Source organism: Capra hircus, chromosome 8, assembly GCF_001704415.2.
Source record: "Capra hircus breed San Clemente chromosome 8, ASM170441v1, whole genome shotgun sequence".
Classification (NCBI taxonomy): Eukaryota; Metazoa; Chordata; class Mammalia; order Artiodactyla; family Bovidae; genus Capra; species Capra hircus.
In genome coordinates, this window is record NC_030815.1 from 7492741 (window position 1) to 7507119 (window position 14379).

Consider the following 14379-nt stretch of genomic DNA (forward strand, 5'->3'; position numbering starts at 1 on the left):
GGCGCCCAACAAAGGACACCCTTCATATGTTTTTAATATCACTTAATTATACATAACTAACAATTGAGTTAATTAGCAATCTGGAACTAAAATTCTAAACTAGCTCAGCAGACACAGAAGATGGGGTAGAAATGACAGAAAAGTATAGAAGCAGAAATACTAATATTTTAAAAGTCTCAGCTAGGAGGGAGGGGTAGCAGGAGAGTGAGAAACACCAGTGTTAATAATAAGGGAGAAGAGTATTAATTTAACGCTATCAAAAAAATTAATAGCTATTAACCCGGGGGGGAGAAAAACAGATATCATTTAAAGAGAAGATTACCACCAATAGGATGAAGATGAATAGCAGTACTTCCAAATTAACAGGGCTTTAAAAAAAAAAAAAAAGGGAAGGAAAGAAACTTGATAAATCCTGATAAATCCAACAGAAGAAAACAAAGGACAGTAAGACAGCAAATGAAAGAAAATCCAAATGGCCTAGTTACCCAATTTCAAAACAAGGAGTTTCAGTTTGAGTTTAAAGAGATACAAAAGCCTACTATTCACTGTTGATAACAAACATACCTAAAATAAGTGAAAAAAAAAAATGAACTTATAAACAAGTGGAAAAAAAGTACAGGGAGTGAGCCAGCCAAACATGGAACAGCACTGTTAACATCAAGAGAAACAGAATTAGGGCTAAAGGCAGACAGAGGGAACAGGATTATTTAACAATGAAGCTGCAAAGAGTGAGAGTCAGGGACCCTGATGCCCGCGACCCAGGGCAGCAAAACAAAGCCACTGAAGTGCTTAGAAAGACAAAGAGAAACTATAAAAACACAACTACAGTTAGGGATTTCAATGCTCCTCTTCCCAAGTTTGGCATAGTAAATAAGCAAAAAATAAGCAAGAACGGAGAAAATCTGAGCGATCAAAACAACTACCTGTTCTTAACATTTACAGAGTGTTTTACTTTTTTTGTTTGGTTGGTTTTTATCAGAATGTTTTACTTTTAATGAACATTTTATCTTCATTTCTGTATATAAAAGGTAAGCAAAGATCAATCATGTGTTTGGCTGCAAACTTTGATGCCAAAAGTAGAAAACGTACAGGCAGTTGTCCTGATCATAATCCAAAAAAAAATTTAAAAACAATGACCCCAAACACTCAAAGAAAGTAGATATAACTCAGGCCATGTTCGTTGGGAAAATTATCCCTGCTCTCCAAGCTGCCAGGTGGTTCCCGCCCCTCTCCTGGTGTAGACCACAGTCTCCCTGCCGTCACAGTGGCCAGGGAAGTGGGTTCTCTCTCCCAGAAATGGGCTGCCAGAGGGCAGGTGGAGACCACCAAGCGTGCCTGCAGAGCCTGGCCCAGGCAAAGCCCAGAGACCCTGCACAGCCACAGACAGTCACAGCCCATGGCCTACTCGACCATGCCTCACCTGGGAATAGGGTCCCTCCAGTCACCCCTCTTGTTTGCCTTCTTCGCTCTGGAGAACTCGTTCACCCAAATGCTGCCAAACAAACCAAAGCTGACCTGCAGCCACCTCTCAGCACCTCCTGCAGGGGTGTCTCCCCGCAAACACTGCAGACCATCGTCTCCACTGGGGACAGCACTGTCTCCTCCCAGGGACCGGGAGGACGGGTCAGAGGCTTCCTGGTGGTGCCTGGCTTTGTTCTTTTGCTCTCCTTTTCGCAGAGGCTCTGACAGTGGGGAATTGCGGAGGGACACAGTTTCTTCATCTGGATCAAATCTAAGGAATAATTTCTTCCCATGGACCTAGAAAAAGATGAACATGATCTAAGGCTTGGTATAGAATTATTTGTGTCTTCCCAAAATTCATATGTTGAATTCTACCCTCAATATGATAGTGTCTGGAGGTGGGGCCTCCAGGAGGTGATTAGGTCATGGGGATGGAGCCCTCCTACATGGGATTAGTGCCCTTATAAAAGAGACTGCAGAGGGCTCCCCCACCCCTTCCTCCACATGAGGACACAGCAAGACAGCTGTCTACAAACCAGGAAGTTGGTCCTCACTAGACAGTGAATCTGCTGACACCTTGACCTTGGACTTCCCAAGCTCCAGACTGTGAGAAATAAATGTCTGTTGCTTATAAGCCGCCTGCTATGAGGTGTTCTGTTACTGCAGTCCACAAAGACTGAGCCTTTTAGACCCAGAGAGGGGAAGACAGGAAGAGGTGCATCCAGCCATTTATCCTAATATAAATGTCTCCCCTCCTGCCTCTTCTATGAAGCTTTCGCAGCTTGAGTATTCGGGACTTGCCTTTTGCTTTTTGCTCCAGTCATATGAGCACTTAGTATACAGTTTTCAAAATGATTAGAAGCAAGCGGAACAATCGTATCAGCAATGAAAGAGATGCACGCTGGATGCAGGGCCACTCTAGAATGCCCAAGAGAAAATGCTTCCAATTTTTTCATGGATGAGCCAATCTTCTGAGTCTGTTATGAAAAATTATTTTCTACGAGCCAGCTCTGTGACAGCAGGTGCTAAAATGCAGGCCTCTGGGATCCAGAGACAAAGGGACATTAATCATGTCCTCCAAACTTTGCAGGACAGTGTGGACAAAGAGTACAGGTGCTCTCGTGCAGACCTGGAGGTTAGAAGGCTTGGGCTCCAGTCTCTGTCCCTTGCCAGCCTATGTCAGCTTGGGCTAACCACTCTCCCTTCCCTGAGCCCCTCCTTCAAATGCAGAAAACACATGTGAAGGTCTAGCAGACCTCTCACAGACATCTTTCAGTTCTAACTGAGGTTTTATAGCCTGGGATGTATGTGAGAGAGAGAGAGAGAGAGAAAGGAAAGAGAGATAGAGGGCAAGGTGGAAGATAGAGAACTAGTATTTACTGAGCCCCTATTATGTGCCAGGCATAAAATCTACTTAACTCAATTTTAACTGGTAGGTGGTTTACCCCATTTTACAACTCAAGCAGACACTGGAGCTGAGATGTTGATTACCTTGCTTAGGAGCACACAGCTAAGAAGCAGCAGAGCTCATTAGTTTCTCTACCATCAATGACTGTAAGTCTCCTAAGTACCAGACACTCAGTTAAGTGCTAGGAATACAATAATGCTGAGGCCACAGCCCCTGTCCTGTTTATTTGTCTCCTCCAATCAAAAGGCAGGACAAATTCAGGAATGAGGGGCCAACAGGAGGACATATAAGGTCCCCTGGAAGCACATCAGGGTCTCTTCCCCAACCCAGACCAGGCAGAACAGGAGGTTAGAGGGCTTGGGCTCCAAAGGATGTGATGGCAAGGCTGAATCCAAAGGAGACTAGGAATCACCATGGTAACATGAAGGTACAGGAATGGGGGTGGAGTAGGGAGAAAAAGGAAGATCAGCATGTCAAACCATGAGCAAGAAGGGCTGTAAAAGGAGCTTCAAATAGTTCAGCATGACTGGGGAGAAATCTAAGGCAGGGTGAGCTGCAGGCCAGAGGGGAAGGCATGAATCAGACTGGCAAGCAGCCACATGAGCACTTTAGGGAATAATGACTGATGTTGAGGGCAAAGACGAGCCAGGCTGAAACCCAGAACAAAAGGCTACGCTCAATTCTCCACCAATTAAAAAGTAAATTAAAAAAAATTTTTTTAAGGCTATGCTCTTTCCTCACCCCCTTGCTGGTCCCAGAGAATTACATACTGATCCCAACCAAAGGTGCACAGTGGACTCAGCTAGAGTCACCAGAATCACTTCAGACCCTGAATGTGAATATTCAGCTCATGCACAGTTCCATGGGCCACTGCCACTGACCTGAGGCTGAGAAACGTCAGAGGAGGAGTTGCATGGAGTCCCAGCGTGGCTACCCTCAGGAAAAAGGAAATAACAGCATGGAAAGTCTTAAGAGAAACTGAGGGGAGGGACAAGCTGTGTTGATGGAGCTGGCTCACTGTGGTGAGGTGTGGAATGAACCTGCTGGAAGACGGTGAACTCACCTGGGTATCCTGCAGCCAGAGGGACTGGAAACTTGTGGGGTTTAGCTTCTTGCTGCTGCCTCCTGTCTTGACCACCTGCTGCCCCACAAAGGGGGAGACCAGATGGTGAAACTTCCTCACCAACGGCCCCTCTGGCATCCCTGCAGGCAGAAACAGGGAAAGAGGCTGCTGGCTTAGCTGTTTTCTCCATCATTTCTGGTGGGTTCCAAGCTTTCAAGTCGCCACTGTTTTTGCCATCAACTTTAAGAGCATATACAGCCAAAAAGGGAATGTGGTTGGGAAGGGAGGTGGTCAGATGAAAGAGAAACCCCGGGAATTCCCCGGTGGTGCAGTGGATAAGAATCCCCCTGCCAATGCAGGGGACATGGGTTCGATCCCTGGTCTGGGAGGCTCCCATAGGCCACGGTGCATATGTGAATCCCGTGAATCACAACTACTGAGCCCCAGAGCTGCAACTACTAATGTACGAGTGCCTAGAACCTGTACTCTGTAACAAGAAAGCTCCGGCTCACTGCAAATAGAGAAAGCCCATGCAGAGCAAGGACCCAGCACAGCCAAAAAAATAATAAATAATATGTCCCCAAAAAATTTTTAAAAAGAAAGTCCAGCTGCAGCAGGGTGTAAGCCAGTTTCCCAAGGATGGCTGCCTCATCCAGACCCTCACCTTTCTCCAGGCAGCACCAACAACATGCCAGGCACCACACGACAAGCGCCCTCCACTGTGACCCTGCAGACTGAACAGGAGCCAGCCCTTGTTAACTTTTTTCCTGGACTGCGGCCCTAACTCATCTCCGTGTTTCCTCTGTCCTCCTCCGTCTGCCCTCCCAAATCATCCCAGCCCCCTGCTGGTACTTTGTCTCCCCTCTTTCAGTGGAGAGATGGCTGGGACAGAGAAAGCTGTAAGCGACACAGACATAGATGCTGATTCAGCCTGCCCGGACCATCCTGCTGGCAGGAGCACCGTGCATGCGACCACCACGCAGAAAAGCGACAAGGAAAGTGACAAGCCTCAGGGTCATGTCAGGTCAGATCAGGGAGAGGCCACATCCAGCTTAACTAGAGAAAATTACCCCTGGTAACTGAGAAACAGCTGGGGTTTCATGTTAACCCTGATGTAGGTCACCTGGGACCCCCATCTCTTCCTGCCCCAAATCATCGCACTCCACTGGGGTCATGTGTGGGGGGCATTCACATGTTTGAGTCTAAGTGCTCAGCACCTCAGCTTCTAAGACACTGAAGGCATCCCCCCAACTCTTATACTACTTATTCCCCGGCTTCCTCAACTGCACAAGCCTGCAAATGATGATGAAAACCCAAGGAACTAAGCAGCTTCCTGGCATGGTGGTAGCTACTGCATTTCAGTAACTCTGAAAAGAATTTTAAAATCTCAGAATGGGCGTGCCTCTTACAATCCATGTTTTCTCACTGTTTAACTAGCACCACATTCCAAAACATTAACGGGTATTTTTATTTTGATGGTGCTTTAGACTCACTAAAATGTAGTGTAGGTAAAGGTGAAGTCGTTCGGTCGTGTCCGACTCTTTGCGACCCCATGGACTGTAACCTACTAGGCTTCTCCGTCCATGGGATTCTCCAGGCAAGAATACTGGAGTGGGTTGCCATTTCCTTCTCCAAGGGATCTTCCCGACACAGGGCTCGAACCCGGGTCTCCCGCATTGGAGGCAGACGCTTTAACCTCTGAGCCACCAAGGAAGCCCTAAAATGTAGTGTGGTTGCCCCTAATCAGACCTTCAAGACAGAGTATCCTGACAAACCTGCGAGACTGCAGGGAGACGGGCCGCAGTTAAGTCGACCTGAACTTCTGCCAGCTCTGAGCCCTAGTCCTCTCCAACAGAGGAAGCTTCTGGAAAAGCTCCTATCTGAAATGCATCTGATCCTTAAGATCTTGCGACACAAGGGCATGTGTTTTTTAGGTTTACTTATGGAGATGGAGCTTCCCTGGTGGCTCAGACGGTAAAGCGTCTGCCTGCAGTGCAGGAGACCCCGGTTCGATCTCTGGGTTGGGAAGATCCCCTGGAGAAGGAAATGGCAACCCACTCCAGTACTCTTGCCTGGAAAATTCCATGTACTGAGGAGCCTGGTAGGCTACAGTCCATGGGATCGCAAAGAGTCGGAGGCGACTGAGCGACTTCACTTCACTTTATGGAGATGGAAAACTGGGCTTAGTTACAGCCTTAAGAGACAAGAAGCCAAAGGGACACCGGTTTCAAGGGGACACCCCGCCCACCCTCAGCCCCTCCCCCGAACGGTGAACCGCGCGGCTTGTGGACCACAAAGAAAGGAGGAGAGGAAGGGGCGTCGCCGGCGTCCCCTTTCCTCTGCAGATGGACCTCCCCCATCCCCACCCCTCCCCCACTCCCCAGAAGTCCAAAATGGCTGCTTTCCCAACGCCTCCTCCGGGTGATGTGCGGGAGAGGCGGGTGCAAAGACGGAGCAGGCGGTCACTGCAGGAGCGTGAGGGTGGGGGGTGGGTGGGGGGAGGCGGTAGGTTAAAAAGTGGTAAACAGCCGAAAAGAAAGAAAAATTCGACCCGGGGTACGGGTTTTCATGAGGTATGCTTCTAAAATGTTCAGTAACTGAGTTTTCATGCGGTTAACAGGTGATGAGGGTAAAGCTGGGAAAGCCCTGCATTTCCAACTGGGGGTGGGGAGGCCGCTACCCGCGCAGGTCCTGCGACGCCGCTGGTGGGGCTCGCGGCTGGACTCACCGGCTCTGGGCCCCCGAGACCCCGGGACCTCAAGGGCCCGCACGCAGCCTGGGGGAGAGGCGGACGCGAGGCGGGGGACCGGGACGCGTAGGGCGAGGCTCCTCCCTCGGGGGCGGGGTCGCTCGGGGCTCCGCCCCCTGCTGAGCGTCGGAGGCGGGGCTCACGCCCGGGGCGGTTGGGGTTTCGGGCTCCTCAGTCCAAACAGGTGCAGTGAAAGAGCCGGGGGTCCTGAACCACATCGAGGAGGTTCCATGTGTCTCCAGGGGCACCTGGGAAACCTGGAGGGCGGAGAGTGAGGCTCCAGGCAGGGGTCTCTTCCAGTTGTCCCTTTCTTTGGACTTGTGACCGTCGACAGTGAACCGTATTCCCCAGTGGTTCTAGGACCTCATCTCATCGTGTCTCAGTTGCAGAATTTGGAACCAAGGATTCTCCCCAGCTTTTGAAGAGAAGTTGAAAGACTTCATCTTGGAGTGGTACCTAGACCCAGGTTGTGCGGGGTTTCCAGCTCTTAGGTTTCCACTCTTTGGGAGTGGCGGGGGTGGGCTGTGATAAATGTCCAGATTCTGGAGTCAGATTTGAATCCTGGTTCTGCCTGTAGTAGTTCTATACTAAGCAAGCTACTTAAAATCCTTGGGCTGAGGAATTCCAAGGCTGGCCGTCCAACCTTATGCGGTGCGGGTTCGATCCCTGCTCAGGGAGTTAAGATCCCACATGCCTCGCAGCCAAAAAGCCATAACGTAAAATAGAAACAATATATTGTAACAAATTCAATAAAGTGTTTTAAAATGATCCATGTTAAAAATATATATAAGAAATTCCATGTCTATCTTCTTCATGTGTAAAACGTACTTATAAGGATTTCGGAAAACTTGAATGAGTATATACAGCTACTAGAGTGTCTGACGTGCAGGACTGCTCAATAAGTGGCAGGTACTTTTTAAAGTCGAATTTCTGGGCTGGTCTCAGATGGAATGTTCGAATATCAGGCTGTTGCATTCTGGAGGCCACAAGAGAGAGAACGCTGGCGCCCCCACATGGTGAGTGTGTTAACTGCAAGGGCGGTAACCTTTATGCCTACTGAGTGGGTGCTCAGGAAGCACCCCTCTTCATGCCGGCTCTGTGACCTTGGGTGAGTTTTTTTTGATGATGGTGGGACAAAAAGGTTTGCACCAAATGATCTCTCAGATCCCCTCATGATCTGTAAGTGCATCAGACATGGTCTCCCAATCCAGGTATCCTTGTTTCTAGCTGGGTTGTTTCCCTTCCATTTGACTCTCCCTAACCAAACTTCACTTTCACTTTTCACTTTCACGCATTGGAGAAGGAAATGGCAACCCACTCCAGTATTCTTGCCTGGAGAATCCCAGGGACGGAGGAGCCTGGTGGGCTGCCGTCTATGGGGTTGCACAGAGTCGGACACAACTGAAGTGACTTAGTAGCAGCAGCAACCAAATTACTTTGGCCACCTCATGCGAAGAGTTGACTCACTGGGAAAGACCCTGATGCTGGGAGGGATTGGGGGCAGGAGGAGAAGGGGACAACAGAGGATGCGATGGCTTGATGGCATCACCGACTGGATGCACATGAGTTTGGGTGAACTCCGGGTGTTGGTGATGGACAGGGGAGGCCTGGCTTGCTGCGATTCATGGGGTTGCAGAGTCAGACACGACTGAGTGACTGAACTGAACTGAACCAGCTACTGGAAGGAAACCTTAGCTATACTATCCCTATTCTTTAGCAGCTTGTGTCTTGTACTCCCACAGACCCCAGACTCTAATCCTCCTGTAAGGAAGGGGCTACCAGGAATTCCTCACACTTCCCCTTGTGTGATCTGGTAGTACTTGTCAGCAGAGGTGAGCAGTTATGCTTTTTGTTCTTTAAAAATTGAAGTGTAATTTATATGTGGTTATGGTTTTGATCTAAAGTGAGGAGAAACCCAATAACTATGCAGGCAAAATAATTTCAAAACATGGGCACTATTGCAGGGGTAGGGTGGAATGAGGAAACTAGCTGTGGTCAGGCTGGAAGCCACATTAAGGAATTCTGCAAGGATGTCATTGAGGGGGCTGGACCAGAAGACTTCCTGAAAGTGTTTCCAGGTCACATCCCTACAGCGAAGTCTGGGGATTCTTTGAATAACGAAGCGACAACTTTACATTCTAAAGCACATTAGCTGGCATCACTCATTGCTTTGTTCGGCAGAGAACAACAATCCTATTTAGGATTCTGTTATTTCAGTCTTACCGTTTTTGTCCAGCATCCCAGCCCCAAAGTCTTAAGAACCCTAGAAGTAATGAAATTTTCATTTTTAAAAAAAATTTCATGAGTTGTAAAGGAAAAGGACAGAGGAACAAAAATATCTAAATGTTTCACATCTCTAATTACAACCCATTTCATTGGACTAAATCTTTTTTAGCAGGGACTAAACCTATCTTAAAAGAGAAGCAGCACAAGAGACTACAATATCTTTGTGGTAAGAGAGGTCTATGTGTATTGTTCACTGGTATCATTGACTAGTATTGAACTTCATCTGGATGAACTACTTGCTGTCAGAGATTCAGTGATTTGGAAACTGAAACCACCCAGTGATTTGAAGTTCAGGTGCATCTGGTTAGAAATCTATGCAGTCATGTTTATTGCTCAGGTGAAGCAGGGGCACCACAGCTGTGAGACAGAAGGCAGTCACCGCACAGCTCGGGGATACAGTGTGAGTGTGTGTTGTGGGGGGCGATGGGGGTTCTCATTTATCAGCCTTCACTGGAGATGCTCCCTCTTTGGATCCTTCTGAAGACCTCTTGACACCACCTCTAAGTCAGGGCCTAAGAGCAGCAGCAGGCACCTTACAGGATTTTTCTGTGTCCTCTGTTCCTGTGAACCCAGAGCACAGCTGTATGTGGTTGCCCCTCTCTCTGTACAGCTGAGCCCACAATTTCCCAGGCTTCAGCCAGTGTTCTAGCCATGCACAGACCCAAAGAAAACTGGACTTTGAGAACCTCGGTCTGCTTTAGTGCCATCTTGGCACTCCTTGTCACTGATGCCTTTTTGCAAATTGGACTGCCGCAGCTACTGGAGGGGAGATAATAATCCCACAGGAGCCAGGGTGGCACAGAGCAGCTGTGCTCCCAGGAGGCTACAAACAGAGGCTCAATTACTGAACAGAAAGGAACAGTGTCCAGGGCCCGGAGTCCCCAGGAGCACAGATTCCACTTCCCGGGCTACACTTGGAAGCTCTGAGCCTCGTCCTTGGTTCTGCGAAGATACCTATTTGTGTTAAGGGTGGAGGCCTGTTTGTGTTCCAGCTTCAAGCAAAGCAAGGATGCAATCTGAAGAGTAGTCTCCAATGTCAGAAAATGATTTTAAAAACTGAAAACCAGTCACCTCCACTCCACCAGCAGCTTGCCAAATGACCAAATTTCTTGTGCACTAGTGTCCACATCAGTAAGTTCTGGGGGCTTGGAAGAGGGGGCATCAAATAACCCCCAGCCCAGGTCTAATTGGTGCACGTTCAGTGAATATAAATTCATGTTCACTACTCTCATCCCAAGCCAAACATCTGGGGTGAAGCACAAAATCATGGCTAAATCTGCTGCTGCTGCTGCTGCTGAGTCGCTTCAGTCGTGTCCAACTCTGTGCAGCCCCATAGACGGCAGCCCACCGGGCTCCCCCATCCCTGGGATTCTCTAGGCAAGAATACTGGAGTGGGTTGCCATTTCCTTCTCCAATCCATGAAAGTGAAAAGTCAAAGTGAAGTCATTCAGTCATGTCTGACTATTTACCCCCTAAAGGTATCGAAAAGTCAAATATTAAGGACTGATGCTCCTGAGTGTTAAAATGATTTGATCTGCACTTCAAAATTTTTGTCATAGTGAGGGGTGAGCCTGAAAGGGACCGTGAGGGATGTCTCAGCCTGAACAAACACCCCCCAGGGGCTGCACTCACCATATTGGGGCAGAGACTTATTCTAAGGACGCCATCGTCGTGAGTCCATCTCCCACCCCCACCTCCCCATCCTTCTTCTAGCCACTTTCCAACCATCTGGGAACTGCCTCCTTTCAAATATCCTGACTGGTAGCAACTTGACCTCCTCTTGACCTCCTGGGGCCTCCCTGGTGGCTCAGATGGTAAAAGAACCTGCCTGCAATGCAGGAGACCCAGGTTGGGAAGATCCCCTGGACCCACTCCAGTACTCTTGCCTGGAGAATTCTATGGACAGAGGAGCCTGACAGGCTACAGACATTGGGGTCACAAAAAGTCGGACACAACTGAGCAACTAACATTATTGACCTCTTCTAAGGATACATTTGATTTGAAAAATCAACCCAGTCTGGTGAGCAAGGAGGATGAAATAAAGCTGGATTTTACCATCTGGGGTGAAGCACAAGTTATGACCATATAAGGAATGAGGTCAATCTTCTGGAACTGTGTGTGAAGGTATATATATATCCATCCTCTGAAAGCCATTCCTAAAGGGAAGTGGCAAAAATGTTTTCAGCTAAGACTTCATCATCAGAAAACACATCTTCCCCAAGGCTAATATAAATCCTGGTAGGTTTATTTTTGCTTTTGAATCTTTTTTGCTACTCTTTGCCAGAGTTATCAATTACTCATTTTTCTGGATGGTAGATGCATTGAATAGCTTTGGCTATTTCATAGCCAGTTTAAAGGCTTTTCCAATTTTATATCGAATGCTTGCTATAGTTTTTTATCCTCACTTGCTCAAAAAATAATGCGGGTGCTGTGAAGCGTCAAAGACCTTCAGTTACCAACTGGGTATAAGCCATCTGAGAGGCAGGAAGCTGTTACCAACAGTTCTGAGTGGGAGCGGATTTGCCTGTCTGGGTTCTTTTCCACAAACCTTAGAGTCACCCCCCTCAACCCCACTCCACTTTTAAGATGAAGCAAGTAAGCAAGTCTGTAAGCCTAAGTGAAGACAAAATGGACAAAGGAGAGGTTTTCCCCCTCCTCTCCTACTGGTATGGAACCCTTGGGGGGCTTGTTTGGATTAAACCATAATGGAGAAGATGGCAAACAACTCAGTGTGACCCTCCAGTACATAGTGTAAAATAAGGTGGACTGGTGAGTACTACCTCGAAGCCCTCCTTCACACTTCAGCTACCAGTGTTTGCCAGCAGCTCTAGAAACGGCCCCCTTCCTGGGGCAGCAACTTCTAAAAGGCCACAGAACTTCAGTTAAGGGCTGGTTCAACCCGCCCTAGGAAACCAAACCTAGAGGTTACCTGTCGAGTCACAGGCTAGTCAGTAGCAGGGCTCGGATGCATGTCCTTGTCACTAACCCCCGGCACCTACAGAGGAAGTCTCGGCCAACTGCCAAAAGGAATGGACAGAGAAGTGATTCAGCAAAGGGGCCTCGGTGGCTCAGGATTGCTTTGCAGCGGGCAGCAGTGAACTTCTTAGAAAACACCGCGGAGGGAGGAGGAGAAGGGAAAGAGGAATACGGATAAATTTATTAGTTAAATACTGATTTTACAGCCATTTCACCTTAAGACAACGTTAGCAGTTTTGTGGGTTAGGGAAGGGTATACAAGGGGTGGGGGCGGCTTTCGTAAAAGAAAGCCGATGTAAATGATGATTAAAACAGATCTTGGGTTTAAAGATAACCCTGCTACCGCCGGGAGGATTGCGGGGCGGGGGCTGGGTGTTTGTGGAGTAGCACAGAGGAAGGCCAGTCAGCTACACTCTGCGGGCAGCCAGGGCACGGAAGGCAGCAACTTCGCGAGCCCCGGGTCACGGGTAGAAGAGTAGAGATAGGAACGCGGAGAGGAGGCCGATTGCCGAACCGAGGGAGCGGCAGGCGCCCCCTCGCGCCCTTGTATCTTCTCTCATCGCTCGTCGTCTTTCTTCCATGAGTTGTGTTGTGTTTGTTTAAATATATATTGGAAAATCCCTAGCATTTTTGCCTCCTGGACAGACGCCTTCTGCTGGAGAAAGGACGCGGGTGCAGGCAGCGCGCGCCCCTCAGATGGACTCGGCCCGCGGCCCAGGCAACAGGTGTGTTTCCAGGGAACCACAGCGCATCCGCAAGTTCCAGGCCAACAACCCCGCCCCACGCAGCGCAGCCCCAGCCTGGTTGGGGGAGGCCGTCCACCAGACATCCTGTCCAGAAGGATCTCAAGTCTTAGATGACTGCTAGTCAAATTCGCTTCAGCAGCAGAACCTTTTTTGTTCTTAGGAACCCCCCTGAGCGTGATCAGGCGGAAGCAGGATTCAGGGACTAGTTCAAACTGCAGGCTGAGCAGAATCACCGAGAGCAGCGGAGGGGCGTTTCTTTGCAGAGGCCTCGAGGAGGGCGGGGGTGAAGAAAAGGAGCGATTTGAGCCGCGGAAGAAACTTGCAGGGAGACGAGGTTGCCAGGTAGCGAGTTTGCGGAAGCCACTCTCCCCACGCAGCATCTGGTAACACTGGCCCTACACGCAGTGTTTCTGGAGTCAAGATTCAATATGAGGGATGCGGGCGCACTGAGCCCGAAGGGGAGTGTTGGCCGAGGGCAGGACCGGCCGCGGGGCGGTCCAACAACAGATGCCCGCTCTACCTGCCCTGGGATCCCCGGTGCCCGCAGCACCGTGGAAAGGCCACCAGCTTGGGTGCAGTGGTGGAAACAGGGGAGAAGGACTTCTCGTCTCTTGTCGGGGGTGACGGGGCAGGAAAATGAGAAAAGTCTGCAGCTCCGTGGGAGGGGCTGAGGTGTGCTCCTAGTGAAGGGGGTGGTGGGCTCCTCCTGATCAGAGTCTGAGCTCTCCAGTCCCCCACCTTAAAAAGGTATGCGCTAAAATCCCCTAAGCAAATCATTGACTTCAAGTTTCTTCCCAGTTGTTGTCTGGAGTCATTCCCAGACAGAGCAGGCCGGCACCCTGGAGCCCAGAGCCTCATCTCTGCTGTCCCCCGTGTCCCCAAGTCCGGGCAGGAATCCGAAGAGGGAAGGGGTGATATTATGCAGTGATTATGTCCCCATGACTGTCAGCCAAGGCCAGGCTGTTCCAAGGGTCCTGCTTGGAGCTGGCCTGTGGTGACTGGCTGACAGAGGACGCGTAGCCTTGCGGGGAGAGCTTCAGAGCGGAGAGGACTGGGTGGATGGAGGACCCATGGCCAGACATCGCACTGACCGAGAACGTCTGAAAGTGAAAGGTATAAGATACTATCAGTGGGATCCTTCCTACCGGAGAGGGGAGCCCTGCTCTGTAGCTGTGCCCAGGCTGACTCCCACCCCAGGAAGGGGACCAGAGGACAGGGTCAAAAGACAAGGGCGGGAGAGGTACCATGCCGCACTGCTGGCCCCCTGACCCCTGAGGTATGAGAAGCAAGGGATCTTCCTGACTGACCAGCTGCTTCTGAGCACTGACCCGGTAACTCTGTGACTATTCTGGTTTCTCAGACGCCTTTGATGATTGCATCAGACATTTTCTATAATCTTAGCACCATCAATGTCTATTTTCCAAATAGATGCCATTCCCCCCTGCCCAGAAGGGGTTCCTGGCTCTCTTGGTCCCACAGGACCAGTTTCTCTTCACTCTGACAGCAGAAAGCTCATTAGGACATGCTCACCTCAAGTACAGGAGGAGAAGAGATCAATTAATGGGAGACTATGACCAAGTTTGGAGGGATTCTGGTCCCAAATTGGGGAGCCACAGAGGGAAGAGGGTGGAGGAGTAGGGTTGCCATCATATCTGACCGAGGGACATGAGGGTCCCGCTGGCCCATCTCT

General features: G+C 49.6%; 1 protein-coding gene across 4 annotated transcripts in view; it reads right to left on the reverse strand.

Moving 5' to 3' along the window:
* Window positions 1-14379, reverse strand: part of GATA4 (GATA binding protein 4) — a 71363-nt gene that overhangs the window by 3668 nt on the left and 53316 nt on the right. For 2 of the 4 annotated variants that reach the window (XM_018051831.1, XM_018051832.1), the window contains exon 7: window positions 12103-13789. In XM_018051831.1, coding sequence (XP_017907320.1) covers window positions 13607-13789 — 183 coding nt within the window. In that variant the 3' untranslated portion in view covers window positions 12103-13606. Of the gene's footprint in view, window positions 1-1420; window positions 1759-3932; window positions 4073-6612; window positions 13790-14379 lie in introns of those variants that run through there. The other 2 variants (XM_018051833.1, XM_018051834.1) reach the window with 2 other exon arrangements.